The 26,767-nt window shown below is 44.3% G+C and overlaps 1 protein-coding gene across 1 annotated transcript in view; it reads left to right on the forward strand.

Moving 5' to 3' along the window:
• PDPN (podoplanin) overlaps nucleotides 1–26,767 on the forward strand; it is a 44,792-nt gene that overhangs the window by 15,123 nt on the left and 2,902 nt on the right. Inside the window, 4 exon segments of the mRNA XM_030805532.1 lie at nucleotides 18,055–18,179; nucleotides 21,303–21,432; nucleotides 25,376–25,414; nucleotides 25,982–26,093. Coding sequence (XP_030661392.1) covers nucleotides 18,055–18,179; nucleotides 21,303–21,432; nucleotides 25,376–25,414; nucleotides 25,982–26,093 — 406 coding nt within the window.

Here is a 26,767-nt window from a genome sequence, read left to right on the forward strand (position 1 = left end):
CGACTGACTCTACACTGTAGAATTATAAGGACCTCAAGCCTTGGCATGACAGTGGAGCGTCAGGCCAAAGGACACGACCATCCTCTCATTCCCATCGCCTGCCACGTGCTAGGAATGTTTCTAGCTACTTCTTTCTTTCAATCCTCGTAACACCTGAAATTACACACTCTTTTCTCGGAATATACCAGAACTGGGTTTCTAACTTCGAACCTCAAGATCTTTTTACTACACTACTCTGCCATTTAAAAAAAAAAAACAAAAAAAAAACAGAGGCTTGGGCGTGGTGGCTCACACCTGTAATCCCAGCACTTTGGGGGGCCGAGGCGGGCGGATCATGAAGTCAGGAGTTCGAGACCAGCCTGGCCAATATGGTGAAACCCCATCTCTACTAAAAATACAAAAATTAGTTAGGCATGGTGGTGCGCCCCTGTAGTCCTAGGTACTCGGGAGGCTGAGGCAGAAGAATCGCTTGAACTCTTGAGGCGCAGGCTGCAGTGAACCGAGATCACACCACTGCACTCCAGCCTGGCAATAGAGCGAGACTCCGTCTCAAAAAAATAAATAAAAACAAAGTAAATAAAAACAAAGTAAAGAGGTCAAACTTGAAATTAAAGGTTAACCTCACTTTAAGCCTCTTAAACACAGAAACAAAATTTTCTAAAGATACGAAAATTCCTTTACATTAAATGCTCCCCATGATGTCCTTTTAAGAATGAAATTGTCACAATACATTAAATAGGATTTATTAATTCATTCTGCAAATAGTTACTAAGCATTTCCTGAGTTTTTGGTGTGTTACTAGATGCACAATTTGAACTGTATGCACTTGTGAGAGACGCACACCTCACATTCTAAAGTGTGCCCTGCAGTCCTCACCAGCAAAGCAATGAACATGCACTTTTAAATTCCATCAGCTTATCTGAATATTTGTCATACTTCTGGCTTTGGAAAGGAGGCATGCCAGGTTATAACTTGTGGAAATACGACGGGGGAGGAGGAGGAGGAGGGAGAGAGAACTCAGCTACTCAGGATTACCCTGGTGAAATTTATTTGACGAATCTGAATCAGATCCTGTAGGGCTTTTCCAGGAAGCCTTGCCACTCTTGGTGCCCCAAAACCTCTCAGGAAATACCCAGTGTGCACGTTTTATTGAAGAGAATCAACTGATGGAGGGTGCTGGACACTTCCAAGTGGACAGTTACTGCGATGAGTCTTAGGATTCTCATTTCCTGGGCAGGAGATACAGCTCTGTGATTAGGCATTTTATCCGGGGCTGTGAGCTAGAGCCCCGGTAGGGAATAACTGGAATTCTGCCAATTCCATCCAAGGCAGGAAAACAAGGTGACTGTTTCCTTCCCACATGTCTAACCCCAGCGCCCGTCCATTGGCCTGTTGGCAGCCAGCCAGGTGATGGCAAGCTCCCCTGAGTGTCAGCCAAAAGAGGTAGGAGGGCTCACCCTCCTTTTTGTCTGGCTGAGTGTCTTTGCCTTGAGAATTGCTCAGAGGGGGATTTGTCCTTTGAAGTGAATGAAGCTAAGTCCAGGGGGAAGTACGCAGGTATGGCTAACTGGTTCACGTACTTTTTTGAGGAGCTGAAAGCTGACATTGTGAGGCAATGCTAAATTTAACGAACCCCACCCCCCGCCCAAACACACACACCACACACCACACACACACCACACACACACACACACACACACACACCCGGAGAAAGATGTGATGTGCTCTTGACCCCCGTCCAGAGAGGCTGGGCCACAAAGTGCCCCAGGCAGTAGAGGGAGCCCAACCCTGAGCCACTGGAGTAATAATCACCATTGTTAATGTTTGCAACATGTACAAATGCCAGTTACACAGAGTGTAAATGGGAAGCAGGAAAGGGGCATGCTAGAATATTTTTAACATATTATTGATGAGAACAGGGCACTTCCCACAGTTCATCAGGGTGTCTCCATCCAGGAGAACACAACACAACTCATATTAAAAAAGCTGTGATACAGCAAATATTGTCTTGCCCCAAAGAGAAGGGAATCAGTTTGCCTAGAAGAGAAGAATGAGAATTTGTTGATGTTTAAACCTTCCCTGCCCAAAGAATTAACTGATTTAGCAAATTTTTTATTATATATAATATAAATATATATGACTATATATTATATATTTACATATATATTATATATATAATATATATATTTTTTGAGGCAGTTTCACTCTGTCACCCAGGCTGGAGTCCAGTAGCACTATCTCGGCTCACTGTAGCATTGACCTCCCAGGCTCAAGCGATCCTCCCACCTCAGCCTCCTGAGTAGCTGGGACCACAGGTGTGCACCACCACACCCAACTGTTTTTGTATTTTTAGTAGAGATGGAGTTTCACCATATTGCCCAGGCTGGTCTCCAACTCCTGAGCCTGCCTTGGCCTCCCAGAGTGCTGGGATTACAGGTGTGAGCCACCATACCTGGCCAACAAATATTTATTGAATAGCTACTGTGTAAGTCAGGCAGTGGGGAACAAGACAAACCCTATCCCTGCTTACAGTTAGTAGGAAAGGTGTCATATGTGGTGGCTGGGGATATTCTGATCTCAGTCAAGGTGGTTCTGTGATGAATCAGAGATCTTTGTTTTGTCACAGTCTAGAAATTTATGCCACCCGACAGCTCCACCCTTTGCTTCTGTTATAAATACGAAAGATAGCATCTTGTGGGGTATCTCACCCCTGAGAAGGGCATGCCTTGGACAGCAAATATGCATACAAAGCGTTGGAAAACAGTTTCCTGTTCTAAATAAACTATTTGGTTTTCTGGCCTCTTGTGAGCTTGGCTAATGGGAAACAGTTTGTTCTGAGCCAAATCTCCCCATAAGATTAAATGTGAATCTGTAAAGCTAAGGGATCTAGATTCTGAATGGCTGGTGTTAATAGCACTAACAATATAATAACAGCTAGCGTTTACTCAGCGCTTAGCATGTGTGAACCCCTTTCTAAGCCCTGTTTCATTCAGCCCTCACAACAGACCTACTCGGCTGGAGCTTCTTGTATTTTATAGAGGAATTGAGAGACTCAGTGAGGTTCAGTAGCCCACATGCAGACGCAGAGCTTGTAAATGGCAGCAGTGAGACGTGAACCCAGGCTGCTCAACCCTAGAGCTCATGCCCCTTACCACTTAGCTACACAATCAGCTATGCTTGGAATAGCTTAAATCCATGTCACGGAGGACACCCAGAAGAGTGAGAGGTTGATTCCTTCAAGTACTTCTTACCTTATGGCAGTAAACCACTTGTACTGATTGATTGATTGATTGATTGATTGACTGAGATGGAATCTTGCTCTGTCGCCCAGGCTGGAGTGCAGTGGTGCGATCCCAGCTCACTGCAACCTCCGCCCCCCAGGGTTCCAGGCATTCTCCTGCCTCAGCCTCCCAAGTAGCTGGGACTACAGGCTTATGCTACCACACCAAGTTTGTTTAACTTTTTGAGGAACTGCCATTCTGTTTTCCAAAGTGGCTGCACTATTGACAGTTCCACTAACAATACATGCTGTTCTGGTTTCTCCACATCCTCACCAACACTTGTTTTCTTTCTCTGTGTGTGTGTTTACGTTGTAGCCATTCTAATGTGTATGAAATGACATCTGGCAGTTTCAATTTGCATTTTCCTAAAGATTAGTGATGCTGAGCATCTTTTTATGCACTTCTTAGCCAATTGTATATCTTTGGAGATGTGTTTGTTTCAATCCTTTGCTCACTAAAGTTGAGTTAAATCCTTTGCTAACTTTATATTATTGATTGAAAGCCTCCTTTATATATTCTAGGTATTAGACCCTTAAATATATGAATTGCAGACTTTTCTCCCATCCTGTGGACTGGGTTGTCTTTTCAATTTCTTGATAGCAACCATTGAATAGCGTTTAAAATTTTGGTGAAGTTAAATGTATGTGTTTTGTTGCTTGTACTGTTGGCGTCATCTAGGAAGCTGTTGCCTAGTCCAAGCTTACAGGGATTTACTCTTACAGTTTTAGCTCTGATATTTGGGTGTTTGATTCATTTAGAGTTCATTTTTGTATGGGCTGTGAAGTAGAGGTCCAGCTCCATTCTTTTGCATGTGGGTATCCAGTGGTCAAGGTACTATTCGTTGAAAAGATGATTTTTTTTTTTTTTTTTTTTTGAGACAGTTTCACTCTTGTTGCCCAGGCTGGAGTGCAATGGCACGATCGTGGCTCACCACAACCTCCGCTTCCTGGGTTCAAGTGATTCTCCTGCCTCAGCCTCCGAGTAGCTGGGACTACAGGCATGCACCTCCACACCCGGCTAATTTTTGTATTTTTTAGTAGAGTCGGGGTCTCTCCATGTTGGTCAGGCTGGTCTCAAACTCCCGACCTCAGGAGATCCGCCCGCCTCTGCCTCCCAAAGTGCTGGGATTACAGGCGTGAGCCACCGTGCCTGGCCAAAAAGATGATTCTTTCTTCACTGGAGAATCTTGGCACCTCTGTCAAAAATCAATTACCCATAAATGTATAGGTTTAATTCTGGATTAAATTGATCTGTATGTCTATCCTGCTACCAGTAGCACCGTCTTGATTACTGCAGCTTTGTAGTAAGTTTTGAAATGGAAGTATGAGTCTACTTTGTCTTTACCAAGATTGCTTTGGTGATTCTCCTGTCTGTATTTTAATTATTTGTGTACATATCTTGTCCCTTAGAGAAGAGAGCACTTAAAAGAGCGTGTGGTAGGTACGTAGTAAACATTTGGCAGGAAGAAGAGGGAGGAAACAGGATAGATGCATAGGAATGACAGAAAGCAGATAATAAAAGCATAAAAATCAGGTAGGAGGGATGAGAGATTAGGAACCAACTTGGTAAGGAAAAGGCATTTATACACCCGGCTCTAGATATGGTAAGTTTGAGGTAAATAGTAAGACACCCAATTTGATGGATCTGATGAGTACCTGGGAAGATAGTCAATTAAAAGAGTGTCAGAGCTAAGCCCTTGAGGTGAAGTTTGCTGCTTGAATTTCCCCTACATTAGAACAAAGGGAGAAAAATGGCAAGGGAAGAACAGAAGAGATCCTCTTAGCCAAAAACAACTATTTTCTAAAAATCTACCAAAGCACGCTTCAAGGTCCCAAACCAGGTTGGGATCGAGGCCAAGGGACACTAGTGGAAATGGCCACATTCTGCACATTCCTGCAGGCCTCGTCCTCCTGGGCTCACAGCTGGGCTGTCTGAGCTGCGTGGGGTGGACGGTGAGGTCAGATGCAAAGGGGCTTCTTTTCTCCCTCTTGCAAAATCAGGGCCTACTCAGCTGACAGCCCTGAGTGAATCAGCTCAGATTTCCATTCAGTTTCCGAGCAGACGGTAAGTGCTTCCCAAACACACCCCACTGAGAAGCTCTGCTCCAGGACAGCACTTCTAAAGCAGGTTTTTGTCATTTGGTACTAAGTGGCCCTCCCTAGAAGGGGAATGTTCATGACACCAGCCCTAGCTGAGTTCCAGAAAAGTTTATTACAGAGCTGAGATTTCAGTCTACAAAACTGTGAACTCATTTCCTCTTGGACTGAGAATGTTCTGCTTTGGTCAAGAGAAAAACGTCTCCCCAGGTTGAGTAATCTTGGTTGGGTTGTAATCAGCAGCCTCTAATGTGAACACTGAGCAGTTCTGAGCCATGTTTGTGCTTGATGAGTGTGTTGATTCACTCCCATGAACTCTGAAAACTATGAATGTCATTCAACCATTCATTCAGGCAGCAGAGACTGTGCTAGTGGCTGGGCCATAAACTTACAGCAGGATGGGGCGTTGCCCTCAAGGAGCTTGTAGATGCTGGTAGGGAGGAGGCAGTAAATGCCAAAATGTTATCAGATTCTGTACTAGTTTAGAGGAGATTACTTTCTCCTGGCAACTTGGAAGAGCTCTGAAGGGAAGTTGATTTTACCTGGGCAATGAAGGAGAGGTGGGGCTTGGAAGGGCACTGATTGAGCTAAAAGATGAACCTGCAGGTGCCCTTGGCAGCCCCTCCTCAATAATCTCCTACAGAAGCCGCCATCAAGGGCAGCTCAGTCTACTCCAGACCTTTCTTTAGAAGTAGAGAGGAATATAACAGGGAGCTGGTCAAGAGTAATCGGTGCATGTGAAGACACAGTGGTTGGGAGCATGGGTTTGAGAGTCTGAATAGATGGCAATGTCTAATCCATGCATTGGCACTTGCTCATTTCATGGGCAGTTGACTTAACCTCTCAGCCTTACCGTTGTCAGCTAAAAAATGAGGATGATACTAGTTTGCAAGACTCTGTAAAGAACAAGAGAGCGGCCAGGTGCGGTGACTTATGCCTGTAATCCCAACACTTTGGAGGCCGAGGTGGGCAGATCACCAGGTCAGGAGATCGAGACCACCCTGGCTAACACAGTGAAACCCCGTCTCTACTAAAAATACAAAAAAAAAAAAAAAAAAGCCGGGTGTGGTGGCAGGCACCTGTAGTCCCAGCTACTCGGTAGGCTGAGGCGGGAGAATGGCGTGAACCCGGGAGGCAGAGCTTGCAGTGAACCGAGATTGTGCCACTGCACTCCAACCTCAGCGACAGAGCGAGACTCCCTCTCAAAAAAAAAAAAAAAGACCGAGAGCATGCACCTGACGCCACAGTTTGCACATTCTCCCGTAAATCCAGCAAATAGCACTTGTTATTAAAACACCTCATGGATTATCTTAGAGGTTAAATGTAAAGATCTGTGAAAGATACACATGAGATGTCAGTTCTTTCCCTCTTGAAAGGGGAGAGAGAATAGATCTGATTGAGAGATAATGTCATACCTGTATTATGTCGTAAGGATCTTATATCCTATCCCTTCTTGATGATGTGGCTGTGAGCAAAACATCAATATTCAATTTGCCTAGTGACTTAATGTGACTCCTTGCTATTGAAAGGAAAATGGAGTCCCTCTCATTGGCCCCTCTTCTTCATTGCCCAGTTCAGCTGCAGAAACCCTCAAAGTGTTGCCCTCAACTTTGGGAGGTGACCCAAGGGGACACCTCCCCCGTCCCAAAGAGCCCAAAGCAAACTCTGGGGCAGGGGGTACTGTGCAGACTGCCTCCCAGTTTGTAGTCAGGGAAAGCGGTTTCACATCTTCATGTGCTGGATTTCTCCTGATTTCTCCAGAGGAACTAGTGACACGTGTCTGATCTCCTCAGCTTTGACATGTTTCTCTTACATTTTACAGAAGAGTCACACACCCCCAGTGCCATTAGCACACAGTCAGGTCTCATCTCGTCATTGGCCTCGTCCCACAGGGGCTGACAGGACCTGCCACAGTGAATGGGCATGGCGCTGCTCACGCGAAGTCGAACGGCAGGGCAGCCAAGTTCCCCTTCGCAGGTGCCGTGCTATCTTCAGCTACGCCGTCTCTTTTCATTACAGGGGAAGGTGTTTAACAACTCGGGGGTGAAGCCTGGTGGACAGCGGCAGGGACATTATAAATACAGAAGATAATTTTAAAGAAGTGTTCCGGCTGGGTGCAGTGGCTCACAACTGTAATCCCAGGACTTTGGGAGGCTGAGGCGGGCAGATCACCTGAGGTCAGGAGTTCGAGAGCAGCCTGGTCAACATGATGAAATCCCGTCTCTACTAAAAATACAAAAAATTAGCCGGACATGGTGGCAGGTGCCTGTAATCCCAGCTACCTGAGAGACTGAGGTGGGAGAATCGCTTGAACCCAGGAGGCGGAGGTTGCAATGAGCCAAGATTGTGCCACTGCACACTAGCCTGGGTGACAGAGCAAGACTCTGTCTCAAAAAAAAAAAAAAAAAAAAAAGTTCTACCTGAATGTATAAATGTACTTCTGCTGTCACTCAACAGGCATCTGCTAAATACCTACCATGGTGCCAGACTCTAGGAATCTATGGGGCAGTGTGGACTTCAGTTAGCGCTGTGTATGCCTGGAGGAAAATTCAGTGAGGGGACATGTCTGTGGGTACAGAGTGGCAGGCAGGCCAAAGCCTAGATTAATTCACAGTTCTCTAGATTTTCCAGGGCCAAACTTTTGGTCCAGTAAGCAATTTACCAGATCCATGGAAGGGGTGAAGGGGGGAAAAAATTCACTGGCCACATCAGTGATTATGTCGATCATGCCCAGTGGCTGCTCGAAGTTGAGGGCACACAGCTCTGGGTTTAGGGAGTGGCTTTCTTCGTGTAAAGGAGCTTTGGGAATTCAGAGGTTAGTGGTTGCATCAATATTCCAGACGAGGTCAGGCGTGTTCAGGGTGGTGTGGCTGTAAGCAAAACATCAATATTCCAAAGGAAGGCTTCAACACTAGGTCAGGAGATGGGCCAGGCTACGGGACATAAGGGGCAACTCAAAAGATACAGCTGATAGAGGGAAAATTCTAATGCCTTTCTCCTGATTGTCGGAACCCACTTCAGGATGACTGAGGGAAGCAACAGCAAACAGCTAAGTTTGGGACATTTTTGAACTGAGCTGAAGGACTGTAGAGAGATATGAGCACCTCCGTGACTGCAGTCGGTGGTCGGCAGAGTGCTGGAAAATGTTGGAGGTTGGCACCTTTCTACTGTTTGGGGTGTGTTTATTTTCAGGCTTCTGGGCTCAGTTTTGAGACGTGACAGAAAAATAATACACAAAAGCCTTTGTTTGGGCAAAAGAACAGAAGTAGATGTTTTTGTTTTTCAAATAGACATTTTAACATCTCTTCAAAAGCATAACTTTATCTCGAGTGTAATTGGGGAGGTGCTAGAGTTAATTATTAGTTATCCTAGAGTTCTATAGGGGAAAACCAGAACTTCCTAGAATATGAATTTAAAAAAAATTCTGCTTCTCAACAGCCACAAGTCATTCCAACACCATTTCGTCATCCATCTACAAAGACATTTATTTGTGCATTTAGACACAGGGCTGCCCAAGATGCTAGAAAACACTGAGCAACATGAAAGACCCCTTTAATCTGTTGACTAATACCCTAAGTTTCCTTTGAAAATCCCGAGGGTAACTCAGCTTGTATCTTGTTTACTTTAAAAATCAGCATCACCAGTTCAAGATAAAATGCTGTAGAAACTGCTTCTCCAGTGGTCAGATTAGGGAGCTGCAGGTCTGCAGAAATAGGAGTGAAAGAAACTTCTCACTCACTCACGTCAAGATGGAAATGGCACAGGAGCTCTTTAGCTAAATTTTATGTAGAGGACTTAACGAGAGGAAGTCCCCATCTAAAGACTCAGCATCGCAAAGGGGCAGCCTTCTTTGTTCAGTAGATCTGTTTCTACTCTAAATGTTGTTTGTCAGTAGAGCTGTAACAGGTGGTAAAATGAATTCTCACTTTGGGAGGCCAAGGCGGAAGAATCGCTGGAGCCCAGGAGTTTGAGACCAGCCTGGACAACATAGTGAGACCCTGTGGTCTACAAAAAAATAAACCCAATTAGCCAGGCATGGTGGTACGTACTTATAGTCCCAGCTACTCGAGAGGCTAAGGCGGGAGGATCACTTGAGCCTGGAAAATCGAGCCTGATCCTGGCACCTTCCCTGATACACACATTCTATTCACTTACTTGAGTTAGAGTGGCCTCTGGGCCTCAACTGAGGTCATCCCCTCCTCAACATCTCCTGGCTTCCCTTCACATGCCAAATGCAACTGAAACCCCATCCTTACAGCAGTTCTACCGAACCCCCGCTCCCCACCTCTCAGCCCCCTGTCTGCCCTCCTTAGCCCCTCCACCCGGCCACACTGACCACCCTCCCTCCCGTGCAGCGACCCATACTCGTTCTGGGCTTCGGGGTTAGTTAGCACTGGCTTTTCCCCTATCTGGAACTCACCCATTCACTCAACAGCTACTTACTGAGTGCCTGGTATGTGCCAGGGATTTCAGACATTGTGGACATTGAGATGAAGCAGCCTTTATCAAGCTTTTATATTCCAGTAGGACAGACAAGTAGCGAGTTAGGTAGCAGGGTGGGGGTAAGCATTCAGGTATATGTGCCGTGGAAGAGGGGAGGGGTACTCGCTTAAAAGGACAGTCCAAGAAAGTGCCCCCCTCTTTTTTTTTTTTTTTTTTTTTTTTTTTTTTTTTTGAGATGGAGTCTCGCTCTGTCGCTAGCCTGGAGTGCAGTGGCGCAATCTTGGCTCACTGCAACCTCCTCCTCCAGGGTTCAAGGGATTCCCCTGCCTCAGCCTCCTGAGTAGCTGGGACTACAGGTGTGCACCACCACGCTGGCTGATTTTTTGTATTTTTAGTAGAGGCGCGGTTTCACCATGTTGACCAGGATGGTCTCGATCTCCTGACCTTATGATCCACCTGTCTCAGCCTCCCAAAGTGCTGGTGGGATTACAGGTGTAAGCCACCATGCCTGGCCAGAAAGTTCCCTGAAATCTGAAGGCACGAGGGAAGCTATCTTGATGTGTTCAAGAAGCTATCTTTTCTTTGTTGTTTTTTTTTGTTTTTCCGACAGAGTCTTGCTCTGTCACCCAGGCTGAAGTGCAGTGGTGCAATCTCAGCTCACTGCAACCTCCACCTCCTGGGTTCAAGTGATTCTTGTGCCTCAGCCTCCTGAGTAGCTGTGATTACAGAGGCCCACCACCACACCTGGCTAATGTTTGTATTTTTAGTAGAGACGGGGTTTCACCATGTTGGCTAGGCTAGGTTCGAACTGCTGACCTCAAGTGATCCATCTACCTTGGCCCCCCAAAGTGCTGGGATTAATAGCTTATCTGATGTGTTGCTTATTTTTTTATGGTGACCCCACCCCACTCCAAGAGTACTCAAGTCCTTAAGAGTGGAGACCTTCCTTACCTGTTCACTTCTCTGTCTCTAGTGCTGAGAATGTGGCCCAGCGCATAGCAGGTGCTTGGTAAATATTTGTGGAAGGAATACAAGTGCTGGGAGCTGGGGCTGTAGAGGTGAACTCATGCAGGCTTCAGTCTTGGTTTTTGCTGCTGCCTTAACTTGCACAGTTAAGAGGAGAGAGGGCTGCTGCTGCTCAAAGAAACACCTCCTTTTAGAGTGAGTCATACCTTCCTTCTAACCTGCCGTTGCTGAAAGTTTAGATTCGTCCAGATTTCTCCTAGTAAGGGGACACACTGGAGGAGGTCAAGACTGTGGTCATTAAATAAGACTGGAAGATTCTAACAAGATGGGATTTCATAAGAGGCAGTGAGGTGCCAGGGGAAGCGATTGTTCTGGGAAGATGAGGATGGCACGTGGGCAGAAGGGGAAGGATCTCAGAACCCAGGGAGGGAGGTAGCAGGCATTTTAGCCCAAAGCTGCCAGGAGAGCACATCACGAAAATGCACAGCTGCTTTTTAGTTGTGTGTTGGTGAGTCCAGGGATGCGGTCAGAACATTTGGCTTTGTGTCCGCTAATGAATCACATGAACTTGGCGCGTCACTTAACTTTTTTTTTTTTTTTTTTTTTTTTTTTTTGAGATGGCGATTCACTCTTGTCACCCAGGCTGGAGTGTAATGGCACAATCTCAGCTCACTACAGCCTCTACCTCGGTTCAAGCGATTCTCCTGCCTCAGCCTCCCGAGTAGCTGGGACTACAGGCCTGCGCCACCATGGCCAGCTCATTTTTGTACTTTTAGTAGAGAAGGTGTTTCACCACGTTGGCCAGGCCGGTCTTGAACTCCCGACCTCAGGTCATCCACCTGCCTTGGCCTCCCAAAGTGCTGGGATTATAGACGTGAGCCACCCCGTTGGGCCACATCACTTAACTTCCAACCTTGTTAAAGAAACAATAATTCTGACACTTGTTAAAACTGTACGGAAGACTTTAGTCAAGACCACTGTAATAAGGGGCATTGCCATAGGGAAGAGAGCTCAGGTTCACCTCTGGGTGAAAGGAAAAGTGGGGATTTGTATCCCACAAGCAGAATGAGGGGGTCAGTGGGTGGAAAATTCCTAAGAGATGGGGTTGGGGGGACTCTTGCTAAACTGGCCTAACAAGATTCTTTCTGAAGGCAGGCTAAGGGCCTAGCCACCACAGTGCTGTTGTGAAATAAAGTCAGTTGGGAGACACCATGTAAACCCTACATTGTGAGTAGCAAATGTGAGTGAGAGGGTGTTAGGACAATGAGGTGTCTTCCACGTGAAGTGGAATTTACAATGATGGCGTCAGTGCCAGATCTTGAATGACCCCAAATGCACCTGTGTGAATACTTACTTTTCCTCCTTGCCCTAGACACTGAGTTTTATTCTAGCTATTCCCTGGTCACTGATTTAACTCAGCAGCTGTCAGCTGATGTGAGGAGGAAGAGGGAGCTTACAGTGAAGAGAGCACAGATTTAGAAACAGGTTCTAGAGACTCTGCAGACAGAGGGCCCATGTGGAGTGGGGATAGGTGGTAGTAGTGTCCAGGCCACTTAAGCTGGGCCTTGTGCTAAGTTTCTCCTGTAACTGTGACATAGTATTTGTTTGTGTGTTTTGGGACCATGTCTTGCTCTGTCACCCAGGCTGGAGTGCAGTGGCACAATCTTGGCTCACTGCAACCTCCGCCTCCTGGGTTCAAACGATTCTCCTGCCTCAGCCTCCTGAGTAGCTGGGACTACAGGCGTGTGCTACCATGCCTACTTAATTTTTGTATTTTTAGTAGGGACAGCATTTTGCCATGTTGGTCAGGATGGTCTCAAACTCCTGGCCTCAGGTGATCTGCCCGCCTTGGCCTACCAAAGTGCTGGGATTACAGGCCTGAGCCACTGCACCCAGCCATGACATACTATTGGAAAGGAAAGATTGTCTCAGTGAGAGCTAGTTTTGAAGCAATGGGGAAAAGAGGGTTTATCAGGGTGATTGGCTAATCTTTTGGGGGGAATTATATTTCTGTTTTATTATAATACTTCAAAATAAACATAAGACAAATAGAAATATTAAACATAAATACAATACCATAAGGAAAATATAGGTGAATATTTATATGATCTTGAGGAAGGGTTTGTGAGTGTGACGTCAAAGAGAAAACAAGTTTAAGAAGTTTGACTACTGATAGCTTGGTCATTTGCAGAAGAAAGATGTAGGCCGGGTGCGGTGGCTCATGCCTGTAATCCCAGCCCTTTGGGAGGCCGAGGCGGGCGGATCACAAGGTCAGGAGATCGAGACCATCCTGGCTAACACGGTGAAACCCCGTCTCTACTAAAAAATACAAAAAATTAACCAGGCGTGGTGGCGGGCGCCTGTAGTCCCAGCTACTTGGGAGGCTGAGGCAGGAGAATGGCGTGAACCCGGGAGGCAGAGCTTGCAGTGAGCCCAGATTGTGCCACTGCACTCCAGCCTGGGCAACAGAGCAAGACTCCATCTCAAAAAAAAAAATGCCAGCAGCATTTAGGCCAAAGAATACATTCTTAAGGTATAAACAGTGCTTACAAGAGGGAATGCCATATGACCATTACAAAAACAGTCACAAAAGAAGACAAATGGATGAAACAACTCACTCCACAAATCAAAGGAGTGTAAATAAAACCAAAAGACTGAAATCACGTATTCAAAAGATTTTTATTAAGAATTTGGACCATTACAATAACAGCCTGATAGCCTGATTGAATGTTGCATCTAAACTCAAAAGTACTTTTTTTTTTTTGTCTCCCAGGCTGGAATGCAATGGCTCAATCTCGGCCCACTGCAGTCTCTGCCTCCCGGGTTCAAGTGATTCTCCCACCTCAGCCTCCCGAGTAGCTGGGATTACAGGTGTGCACCACCATGCCTGGCTAACTTTTTTTTCATATTTTCAGTAGAGACGGGGTTTCACCATGTTGGCCAGGCTGGTCTTGAACTCCTGACTCAGGTGATCCACCTGCCTCAGCCTCCAAAAGTGCTGGGATTACAGGCATGAGCCACCATGCCCGGCCAACTCTAAAGTATTTTTAAAGAAATGGCAAGCTGGGCACAGTGGCTTATGCCTGTGATCCCAGCACTTGGCAAGGCCAAGGTGGGAGGACTGCTTGAACCCAGGAGTTTAAGAGCAGCCTGGGCAATGTAGTGAGATCTCGTCTCTACAAATGTATATATATATAAATAAAACGAGATGTCATCTTTATAAATACAAAGGAAAGAGAGAGAGAGAGAAAGAAAGGAAGGAAAGAAAGAAAGAGAAAGAAAGAAATTCTGTTTAAAAAAGAAATGCCCACTTTGGGAGGCCGAGGCAGGCGGATCACCTGAGGTCAGGAGTTCAAGACTAGCCTGGCCAACATGGTGAAACGCCATCTCTGCTAAAAATATTAATTATCTGGGTGTGATGGTACACACCTGTAATCCCAGCTACTTGGAAGGCTGAGGCAGGAGAATCGCTTGAACCCAGGAGGCGGAGGCTGTAGTGAGCCGAAATTGTACCATTGCACTCCAGCCTGAGTGACAAGAGTGAAACTCCATCTCAAAAAAAGACAAAAGAAATGCCATCCTGTAATGTGTACAATCTAAAGAGTTATTAGACATGAATGCAAAGATAAAACTTATTCATACTGATTTCATATAAATAAGCATTGCTTAAGTTTATTTGTTCTCAAAAATTAAGAACCCCAAGAGACAGTTGATTTATCAAATCATCTTCTCCTAGGAAATAGAAACTTCAGCCTAGCTTTTTTTTTTTTTAAGACGGAGTCTCACTTTGCCGCCCAGGCTGGAGTGCAGTGGCATGATCTCAGCCCACTGCAACCTCTGACCCCCGAGTTCAGGTGATTCTCCTGCCTCAGCCTCCCGAGTAGTTGGGGTTACAGGCGCCTGCCACTGCGCCCAGCTAATTTTTGTATTTTTAGTAGAGACGGGGTTTCACCATCTGGGCCAGGCTGGTCTTGAACTCGTGACCTCGTGATCCACCCACCTCCACCTCCCAAAGTGCTGGGATTATAGGCGTGAGCCACCGCACCCATCCCAGCCTAGCTTTTTAAAATAATCACAACAACAACAAATTTCAAAGTAAGTGGATCGTTTGCTGCCGCATTTGGAAACTTGCACTGAGCCGTGTTTGGCTGAGGCTGGGTGTGGCAGGAAAGGGTGTTTATGTGAGCACGCTGGTACACCACTCCAGAACTGAACCTGCAAGCTAGGCTGTGGGTATTGGTTTATGATGGCAAATTCGTCACTCTACGCTTGTAGAAACAATTGTGTGTCTGCACATATGTGCATCCGTGTATGTGTGTGTGTATGGGTGTGTGCGCGCATATGTATGCCTGTGCACACATGTGTCTTTAGGGAAAAGAGGATTGGAAAGTGAAGGCATCAGTACATGATTTGAATTTCACCAGGAAGGGGAAAAGAACATGATGAGATGCTGACTGGAAACTCAGCAGCTGGCCTAGTAGGAACTCTTCACCCAGGGAAGCCTTCAGCCAAGATAGTAAGAGGGACAACCGGGGATCTCTTGTTAAAGTTCAACTTTCCCATGGAGCAAAAAGAATGCCAGGGCGGTGAGACAAAAGACATGCATCTTAATCCTGACTGTCATTCATAAAACGCCTTTCGTCCATTCAGAGCGATTTTAGTACTTGGCTCTGTGGGCCAAGGGTAGAAAAGAACAAGAAGGAATTTTTATAAAGTTACGCTTTCAATGAACTGAGCTTTCTATGAAAGAATTCAATCTAACTTCATTGAGCACTTGATTTTTTTTTTAAAGCAAGGATTGTTTTAAGTTAGATACACCAAATAAGTAAGTGATTGTACTAAACAGCTCCAGAAAACATTTTTAAAATTGATGATTTGTTAACTAATTTCAAACCAGGGGAGGAAGAAAATAAAATGGGAAGCTTAATAAGTTTTTTAATAAGGACTACTTGTCTGGCAAAGGGATATTTCCCATTGAGCTCAATAAATACACACTAAACGTTTGCCTACACCACAAGTCATACATTTTTGTAGGAGCCAATCACCAACCCTCACCGCTACCCCTACTCCTGCAAAAGGCCACATGGAGAGGCAAACCATTTGCATGCACGGAAATATTCAGTTATTGCTAACTGGCAAACCCCTCGCTGTACACCCCCAGATTAAAAAAAATGTGTAGGTAGCTCATCCAAAGCCATCTCTACTGATTCTACTCTAGAATCAAAGAGCAGGCTCACAGAACAAGTGAACTTACTTCAGAGGCTTCCTCCCTCTAGGCATCAAAGAAGCTATAATCAAATATTTATTAGCTGTGCCTCTGGCTGGGCTGTCTAAGCAGTGGGGAGAATAAGGTATCTTAAGGCAAGGAATGGATTGCTAATATAAGTGCTGCCTAGAGACAAACAAACATCTGCCCTTTAATTACACAAAGAAATCTCCAAGCACCTCCCTCCCCTCGCTCCTGGGATGTGTATGCTTGTTTATTTTGCAACTGTATTTAGTCATGGAATTTCCAGAACCAGTGGAGTCTAGGGAAGAAGCCCATGGCCAGTGAGTCACATTTTTAATGCATGAAGAGGGTTGTTTGGTGATTTTTAGAGATGATGATTGAGCATGGTCATGAGTAGTTTGGGTCACTGCAACAGAAGTTGAAGAAGAGGATACTGCTGTTATCTGCTCTATCTCTCATTGTAGAATTCAGCCTGGTAGTCCACTCCAATTCCCTGCTCCAGCAGAAACCTTTTTTTTTTTTCTTTGAGACGGAGTCCTGCTCTGTCACCAGGCTGGAGTGCAGTGGTGTGATCTTGGCTCACTGCAACCCCCACCTCCCATGTTCAAGCGATTCTCCTGCCTCAGCCTCCTGAGTAGCTGGGACTACAGGCATGCGCCCCCATGCCCAGCTAATTTTTGTATTTTTAGTAGAGATGGGGTTTCACCATGTTGGCCAGGATGGTCTCGACCTCTTGACCTTGTGATCCGCCCACCTTGGCCTCCCAAAGTGCTGGTATTACAGGCATGAGCCACCACACCTGGCCCAGAAACCTTTCTCATTGGCATGACACATCATTTGTCCAAATGTTAATGCGGAAAAGCCAGGGCCGGGGGCAGTTCATTAGTTTGGCTCTTTTTCTTTTTTTTGAGATTGAGTTCAGGCTGGAGTGCAATGATGCAATCTCAGCTCACTGCAACTTCTGCTTCCTGGGTTCAAGCAATTTTCCTGCCTCAGCCTCCTGAGTAGCTAGGATTACAGGTGCCCACCACCACACCAGGCTAATTTTTGTATTTTTAGTAGAGACAGAGTTTCACTGTGTTGGCCAGGCTGGTCTCAAATTCCTGACCTCAAATGATCCACCCACCTTGGCCTCTTAAAGTGTTGGGATTACAGGCGTGAGCCACTGCACCCAGCTCGTTTGGCTCTTGGTGTACTAAGTGTTCTATTGGTATCTTGGCATCCCTAAGCATATTACTGACCCTCCCCTGTAGACAGTAATCTCAACTGTAAAGTAAGAGGTAAAACTACATGTCATCTACAAGGTCTGTTGTCAGAGCCTATGGTTCTAATTGTCCAAGTGAACAGCAGTCTTAAAATTAAGTGGAGAGAGAGTTTGCTTTTAAAAAGATGGAAGTTGGATGTGGTGGTGAGCACTTGTAGTCCCCGCTACTTTGGAGACTGAAGCGGGAGGATCGCTTGAGCCCAGGAGTTTGAGGTTATAGTGAGCTATGGTTGTGCCACTGCACTCCAGCCTCAGCAACAGAGGGAGAGCCTGTCTCTTAAAAAAAATTAATTTGAAAAGGTAGAGAAAAAAAGAAAAAGATGGAGACCCCACTTTTGCATGGAGTCTGCAAAGGGGTATGTTTAGAAATCTTTCCTGTTGACTCTAATTTAGAGTTTTTAGGTCTAGATGAATATATTAATTCATCATATGAAATGACACCAGGAAGAATCTGGTTCCTTACTGAAAAGGAAAGATGTACGTCCCCTGTCCAGGCCACCTCGGTGGGGCCCCAGGGAGGGGCTGGCTGCTCTACGTTTTAATGTTTTCATTTTCCTTTGCTTTGCAATGGAGATAACCAGGGTGTTGATGTGCCAGAAGTGCTGCAAGGAGAACGGTTTGGTTTCTGGCACCATAGTAAGCCAGAAAGAGGACCAAAAATAAAACAAAAATTTCCAAAAGAAATGGAAAAGAAAATAATCCAAATGTAGCTGACAAGTTCAGTCTGCTTATGCAATTTCCACCTTAAGCTCTGACTCAATCTTTCTTCTTCAGCCAGCACAGGCCAGCCAGAAGATGACATTGAGACTACAGGTATGGAAGGCGGTGTTGCGATGCCAGGTGCCGAAGATGATGTGGTGACCCCAGGAACCAGCGATAAGTCCGGCTTGACAACTCTGGTCAGTGTCCTGGGAAGAGAGGAATTTTTTCCGTAGGCATGTGATCACATGCAAGGCTATGATGTACATTAATTTACTTTATATATAAATAAATCTATCTATAAAATCAGCATGAGCCACCATACCAAGGAATAGTTATGTGGCTCAACAAAGAAGAATAAGTCCTCACTTAACGTTGTTGATAGGTTCTTGGAAACTGTGACTTGAAGCAAAATGACTTAGAAAGAAACAACATTATTTGAGGACCTGCTGCATGTCATTTTCCTTAAAGTCACAGTTTCCAAGAATCTATCAACAACGTTAAGTGAAGACTTACTGTCCTTCCCAATTTCATCCATTTAGCTGGTGTGCTGATCACAGGTGGTTTGAGAATAGAAGCCAGAGCTTCTCAAATTGGTAAAAGGAGCCAGGATTTTACATTTCCAATCTGTTACAGCCCAACTTTCAATACAGTGAAAGTTTTCTTGGGTGTTGTGGCAATGTCATTGCTATAAAGGGTTCTAAATATGTCTTCTTGGCCGGGCGTGGTGGCTCACACCTGTAATCCCAGCACTTTGGGAGGCTGAGGCAGGTGGATCACCTGAGGTCAGGAGTTCAAGATCAGCCTGACCAAGATGATGAAACCCTGTCTGTACTAAAAATACAAAAATTAGCTGGGTGTGGTGGCGTGCACCTGTGATCCCAGCTGCTCGGGAGGCTGAGACAGGAGAATAGCTTGAACTCGGGAGGTGGAGGTTGCAGTGAGCTGAGATCGCACCACTGTACTCCAGCCTGGGCAACAAGAGTGAATCTCTGCCTCAAAAAAAAAAAAAAAAAAAAAAAAAAAAGTAAGTAAGTAGGTCTCAATTTCTTTTCTCACTATATAGACTGGTAATAAACAGGACTAGAATCAGTCCACAGACCACAAGATTATAAACTATTTAGCCTCTCGACCAACACATTCTTAACCTGCTGAACTTTAATTAACTCATGTGTTACATACCTACCATAGACAAGACAAGGTACCAGGCATTGGGAGGGATTGAGGAGGTCATTGAGCCACATCCTCGACCTTTGAGGGAATCTATGATTTCTTTGGTAACAGAACAGAGGTTCCTGCCTGCCTGTCTGACCTGTACACCAGCATCTCCTTCACTTTCTCTTTTTCTGCCATCTTGGCCTTTCTGACCTTTGAACACACTAAGCTTGTTCCAACTTAGGCTTTTGTTTCCTCTGCCTAGAACACTGCCCAGATCTTTCCATGGCTGACTTTTTCTTAATAATTCTCAAGTTTGATGCCATCTCAAACAGCCTAAAGTAATCTTACCCCCACATCTGTTGAAAGTAAAGCTCAGAGTCACAGAGAAAACGAACACTTAAACAAAAGATTTTTCACCAAGGCAAATTTATTTCTGTAGAAGGGTGTTTCTCACAGGATGGTTGTCGCAAGAGCACACCGAACAAAGGAGGGAAAGGGTTTTTTTATTCTTAATGCAGTTTGTCCCTACTACTGTGTCCATTGGCTGGAGTTGGACAGCACAATTTGAACTGAGCCCGACTGGCTAACTTGAAAGACAGTTTTGGCGGGAAGAGTCGTTACAGTGGGAGGGGTAAATTACAGAATGGCTGACTTTTTCTTACACTTCTCAAGTTTGATGCCATCTCAAACAGCCTGAAGTAGTCTCACCCCCATCTCCATCAGAAGTCACCCTCTAGCCCTTAGGTCAGCAAACTACCCACCAGATTTGGCCCACCCACTGTGTTTATAAATGAAGTCTTATTGGAACACAGCAATGCCCATTCAGTTGAGAATTGTCTGGCTGCTTTCCTACTGTAAAAGTAGAGCTGATTAGTTAGAACAGAGACTGTGTGGCCTGTACAGCTGAAATATTTACCCATCTGGCCCTTTACAGAATAAATTTTCCAAAGGCTAGTCTAGTCTAGTCTAGACAAGACTAGCTTGTATTTCTTTCAAAGCACTCAAAATCATATCAAACCACCCTTTGTACTTACTTACCTACTAAATGTTCATATTCTGCTACCCTGCCCCAGAATGCCAGCTTCAAGAGAGCAGAGAATTTATATTATTCACATTATAGTCCCAGGGCTTGGAACCATGCTGGGCCCATAGGAGGTGCTCATTAGAATATGTTTTTTATTGTGGTTAAAAAAATAACATGAAATTTATCATCTCAACCATTTTTAAGTGTACAATTCAGTAGTGTTAAGTATATTCACATCATTAAACCGATCTCCAGAACTTTTCATCCTGTAAAACTGAAACTCTATACTCATGAAACAATAACTCATTCTTCCCTTCCTCCAGCCCCTGGCAGCCGCAATTCTACTTTCTATCTTGTGAATTTGACTCCTAGGCACCTCCTGTAAGTGGAATCATACAGTACTTGTCTTTTGTGACTGGTTTATTTCACTTAGCATAATGTCCTCAAGGTTCATCCATGCTATGGCATGTGTCAGAGTGTTCGTCCTTTTTAAAGCTGAATAGGCTGGGTGTGGTGACTCACGCCTGTAATCCTAGCACTTTGGGAGGCCGAGGCAGGCAGATCACCTGAGGTCGGGAGTTCGAGGCCAGCCTGACCAACATGGAGAAACCCCATCTCTACTAAATATACAAAATTAGCGGGGTGTGGTGGCACATGCCTGTAATCCCAGCTACTTGGGAGGCTGAGGCAGGAGAATTGCATGAACCTGGAAGGCAGAGCTTGCGGTGAGCCGAGATTGCACCATTGCACTCCAGCCTGGGCAACAAGAGCGAAACTCCATCCCAAAAAAATAAAAACAAAAAATAAAAAAATAAAGCCGAATAATGTTCTGTTGCATGTATAGACCATATTGTGTATCCATTCTTCTGTCCGCAGACGTTTGGGTTGCCACCACTTTTGGCTGTTGTGAATAATGCTGCTATGAACATGTCATAGCATGAGAATAGCATGAGCCCAGCATGAGGACAACTGTCTCTTCAAGATCTAATTGTTTCTGTTGGTTTTCTTATTTCTACTTGAAATTCATGCCATCATGTCTTCCATATTTTTATGCCACCTTAAATCCTTTTATAAGGCAGGGTATGTATTTTAAAGACAGTAGGCTTTATTTCCTGTTTTTCCTCATTTACACCTACAATAGGTGGCAACAAGTGTCAACAGCGTAACAGGCATTCGCATTGAGGATCTGCCAACTTCAGAAAGCACAGTCCACGCGCAAGAACAAAGTCCAAGCGCCACAGCCTCAAACGTGGCCACCAGTCACTCCACGGGTAAGAAAACCAGCCACCTCCATGGGGGCTGATCTACTTTTGCATGATCGATATTCCAAAGTCCATCAACAAATGTAATAATCAATAGGGGGCATATTGGGATGCAAGAGTGACTTCTGAACCAAGCTTTATATGGTAGGTTCAGAATTCGATTTGAATTGATACATTTGGTTTAGTGGATTGCTCAACATACCTCTCTACCTAGAATAACTAGTGATAACACCCACACAGGGTGAGTTAAGTAGCTACTGAGGTTGCGTGGTGGACCCCAAGCGGATAGAATGTGACGTGAAGAACTTTGTGTTGGCACCCAAGTGCATGACACTCAGCCATCCTCTGTAAATCTTAATAGATTCTCTAGGAATACTTAGCACCTTACCTTGAGTTCATGTCTGTATGCATGGTGCAAGAGTCTGTTCTCCGCCTGGCGCGGTGGCTCACGCCCGTAATCCGAGCACTTTGGGAGGCCGAGACGGCAGATCACGAGGTCAGGAGATCAAGACCATCCTGGCTAACATGGTGAAACCCCATCTCTACTAAAAATACAAAAAAATAGCCAGGCCTGGTGGTAGGCGCCTGTAGTCCCAGCTACTCGGGAGGCTGAGGCAGGAGAATGGCGTGAACCCGGGAGGCGGAGCTTTCAGTGAGCCGAGATCGCGCCACTGCACTCCAGCCTGGGTGACAGAGCGAGACTCCGTCTCAAAAAAAAAAAAAATCTGTTCTCAACCCATCTTGCCGGGATTTGGGTGGTACTTGTGGCTCACAGTTGGCACCTGCAGCAGCGTGAATGGAACTCCTTGGAAAAAAACTTTGCAGAAGTTTTTTGAGTCTTTGCTATTATTCTATCTAGACCATCACTGATGAGAATGAGGAAAAATGATTGTCAATTTAAGAAATAGAGATCACATCCTATGTCTAGAGGTTTCTTGAGAAATTTAGTTGTTTGGGATTTTTAAAAAATGCCTTATTTTATAGTGGATAAGGGTGGGAGAGAAAATGAACGAATCCTCTAAAAACCTCAATGAGTGCTGGCTAACTTGAGAAATTTTATGTGAATCTTTTAATCTAGATAGGTCTTACACAGAAAGATCATGTCGAAACCTGTGGTTTCCTAAACTAGTTGCAAATCTGAACACCTAGAAAGCTCTTCTTTATTGTCCCTTTTACATTTCCAGGATCAATCACCAATCTGGTTTTAAAAAACTATCATACTTTTTAGGATTTAAAAAAATGCTTTTGGCCAGGTGCGATGGCTCACGCCTGTAATCCCAGCACTTTGGGAGGCCGAGGTGGGCGGATCACAAGGTCAGGAGATCGAGACCATCCTGGCTAACACAGTGAAACCCCGTCTCTACTAAAAATACAAAAAATTAGCTGGGAGTGGTGGCGGGCGCCTGTAGTCCCAGCTACTCGGAAGGCCGAGGCAGGAGAATGGCGTGAACCCAGGAGGCGGAGCTTGCAGTGAGCTGAGATGACGCCACTGCACTCCAACCTGGGCGACAGTGTGAGACTCCGTCTCAAAAAAAAAAAAAAAAAAAAAAAAAGCTTTTTTTTTTTTTTTGTACCCCCATGTTTATAGCAGCATTATTCACAATAGCCAAAATACAGAAACAACTCAAGTGGCCATGGATAGATAGATAAGCAAAATGTGGTGTATATGACGGAATATTATTCAGCCTTGAAAATGAAAATGCAGACACATAATACAACATGGAGGAACCTTAAGGGCATTATGCAAAGTGAAATAAACCAGGACAAAAAAAATACTGTATGTCTCTACTTATATGAGGCCCCTTGAATGGTCAAATTCATGGAGACATAAAGTAGAGTGGTGGTTGCCAGGGGCTGGGGGAAGAGGAGAATGAGGAGTTACTGTTTAGTGGGTAGAGTTCCAGTTTTGCAAGGTGAAAGGGGTTCAGGAGGTGGATGGTGGTGATGATTGGACAACAGTATGAATGTACTTAATACCACCGAACTGTACATTTAAAAATGGTTAATTTAGTACATTTTATCCTGTATGTTTTACCACAGTGTTCGTAGGGGGGGAACCTTATAAAGGGCTTTGAGATAAAACCTGAAGCTCACTCCAAGCTGTTAAAGAAATGGTTAACATTTAAACGCCAAAGAAAGCCAAGTTGAGCTAAGCAATGAAAGAATAATCAATATAAATGATCATTAGAAAACATTTCAAAATTTTGGAGAATTGCTCATTTGTAACATGGGTTGACAGCTAATTAGCAGCAGAAAATTGTGCCATCCATGTTGAATATTCTGTCATACTTCATACTCCTTTTCTATTCCTTTAAAAAAAATTGTCACTTGCCTGGGAAATAACTCATGTTACCATTTCTTCCTGTCCCCTGCCCCACCCTGTCACAAAATTGCCCCTTCCTGTCACAAAAAATTGTGACTTAGTGCACATTCCTACTTAATACATCATTATCCCAACACATTTTCACATGTGAGCCAAAATGTCACTATAAGCATTCAGTTTTGAAGGGGTAATTTTATTAGGGCAGCAGATGTTCAGTTTTGCTGTGAAACACCCAAATACGATGACGTGCACATGTATGATGCATGCTCATGATCACAGTGCCATTGGGAGGGAGATGGGAAATATGGCACTAATAAACTCTAATTTAATAAGAAATCCTCCACAAACATTAGTAATATATTTTTTAACCAATGGTGTCTTTGATAATGGTATATTAAGAGCCTGGAATCAGCAGCCACGTGGTAGGACGTGATAAGCAAATGATTGCCTTATCTCTGCGGGCAGTTGACTTCTAGCAATGACATTTGGGGAGTTGATTTGATGCCGTCTTTGTTCTGGGAAAGCTCAAACCCAGCCGTGTCCTATATGGTGGGGTAGCACAGTCAGCATGAGCTCTTACGTGCTTATGGGCTCAGCTTGTGCACGGAGTGCTCGCTTCTGGGACCTGTACCCTGGGGCCATCTTGAGGAGGCGCCTTGTGCTGAGGAGAACCTTGGTACGAAAGGGATGGTTCATCTTTTACATGATAGTTGGCTAGTTTTACCACTGATTAAGGAAGCTACTGGATATCTGGGGTATTTTGCAAGCTGTGAACTAAGATTTTAGGGCAGGGCCTGATTGATGATTAACTTCTCCAATTTCTTAGTAAATCAAGGCATCTTGACTTTTTCTCTATCTGCAAACTAGTCAATAGCCACCACCCAGAGGACTTAAGGACTCGTTATATAAAGAAGTCAAGAAGAAAAAACATTTTTATTTTTAAATAGGTTATTGCATAAAATTATTCCAAAGAAACTCACAATGACAAATATTCACATTGTAACTATTAGAATGGATTTGACTGCAGATGGAAACGCTAAAATAACAGTGGCACAAACACAAAGGGTGTATTCGCTCATGAAACTTAGCTGGGCCTATTGTTGCCTTGTAAAAATCTGGATTTTGCTACCAAAGAAGCAGCAGGAAATAGATACTGAGACTAATCACAATCTTGGTCACATCTTCCCAAACTAAAGTATTAATCTCAAAATGAGTAATACCTCTTCACAGTCTGTCCCTTCTCCGTGATCTTGACATTGGACTAAGAATCCACAGCTCTGATTCTTCTGCTGCCTTAACCTCTGACACTTCTTGATCATTTATTTAAGATCTTTGTGGCTCAGTTTCCTTTACTCTGCTTTCTAAATTAGATGAGAAAAAATTAATACGTAGAAAAGTGCTATGAACCCATTGGTGTGAATAAGGGTTCATAAATTAGATAATGATAGTTACAAAGATGGTGTCACATCGGGGCTTGCTTAAAAATCCTGGATCCAATTTATTTAAGAAGCCATCCTCTTGGTTTATGTTTTGCTACTTTCCACTTGGGTAAATTCATCTTTGGCCAATTGTTAAATTATAGTTATTAAACCCTAATAATTCTACATTATTATATCTTTCTCTTCACAGAGAAAGTGGATGGAGACACACAGACAACAGTTGAGAAAGGTAGGCTAGATTTTGGCATCAAAATACTCTTACTGGAGGTTTTTAAAAATTTCTTTGAAGCTAATTGTTGAGATGAATTGCATTCTTTTCTGGATTGCAGTCAATGAGAGCAGAATAGAAAACCTTCCGAGAACAGATTTCAAGCCTTTTTTTTTTTTTTTAAGAGCGAAAAGGGAATTTCTTGTATTTGAAAATAAGCAAACCTCAGATGAGTCTATTCCCTTAATGTCAGATATGGGGAATGGTATCATATCACAGTTTATCATTACTAAGGATGAAAATAGGGGCCAACTTAATAGGCATACGTAAATACTACCCAAAAATTAACACTTAAGCCAATGTGAGCGTTATGTTGATAGATCCTCAGACCCAGAAATCTTCCCATTCGTAAAATAGGATTAGACTAGCCCAGATTTTCTCCTTTTGGAAGAAATGCTCTATGCTGAAATAACATAGAGCAATATTTGCTATGTACAGTAGGGAAGTGGCTTTGTTTATATATTACATGTTTTATCACCGATGTATTTTTTCTCTGGGGCTCATGCTTTTTTTCTCTCTCTCGTTCAGATGGTTTGGCAACAGTGACCCTGGTTGGAATCATAGTTGGGGTCTTACTAGCCATTGGCTTCATCGGTGGAATCATCGTTGTGGTTATGCGAAAAATGTCGGGAAGGTACTCGTAAGTAAATAACTTATACCCATGTGATAGGTAAATGAAGACTATCATGTCTAGAACTCAAATCTTTGAACTAACAAATCTCTAATATAAGCTGGGTGTGGTGGCTCGTGCCTGTAGTCTCAGCTGCTGGGCACCTGCAGACCAGCCTGGGCAACATAGTAAGACCCTGTCTCAAAAAAATAATCTCTGGTATAATGGTCATGTTCCAAAGTTCCTTACTTGGGGCTCTGAGTGCAGTGGCTCACACCTGGAATCCTAGTGCTTTGAGAGGCTGAGGCAGGAGGTTCACTTGTCCCCAGGGGTTTGAGGCTGCAGTGAGCTATGATTGTACCACTGCACTCCAGCCTGGGTGACAGAGCAAGACTGTGTCTCTTAAAAATAAGAAAAAGCCTCTTAATCTTCAAAAGGACTACATCTGAAGTTTCCCCAGAAGGACGAATGTCTACTTAGACCTTATAAATTTCCAAAATAAGAGAGTCAGAGCCAGAGGTGGCTTGTAAGTTGACTTCTGTTGAGATCTGACCACGTTTGATCTCTTGTTTTAATTTTCCAACTAACTGAACTTGGAAGAAAACCCAAACCGAGTTTTAACCTGATGCCTAATCAGCCTGTCTCCAACCATCAGAGATAGGTGGCTTTTAGAAAACCACCTGTCACAAAGTTAGCAGCCCATT

The sequence above is a fragment of the Nomascus leucogenys genome, chromosome 24 (genome assembly GCF_006542625.1).
Source record: "Nomascus leucogenys isolate Asia chromosome 24, Asia_NLE_v1, whole genome shotgun sequence".
NCBI classification, from domain to species: domain Eukaryota; kingdom Metazoa; phylum Chordata; class Mammalia; order Primates; family Hylobatidae; genus Nomascus; species Nomascus leucogenys.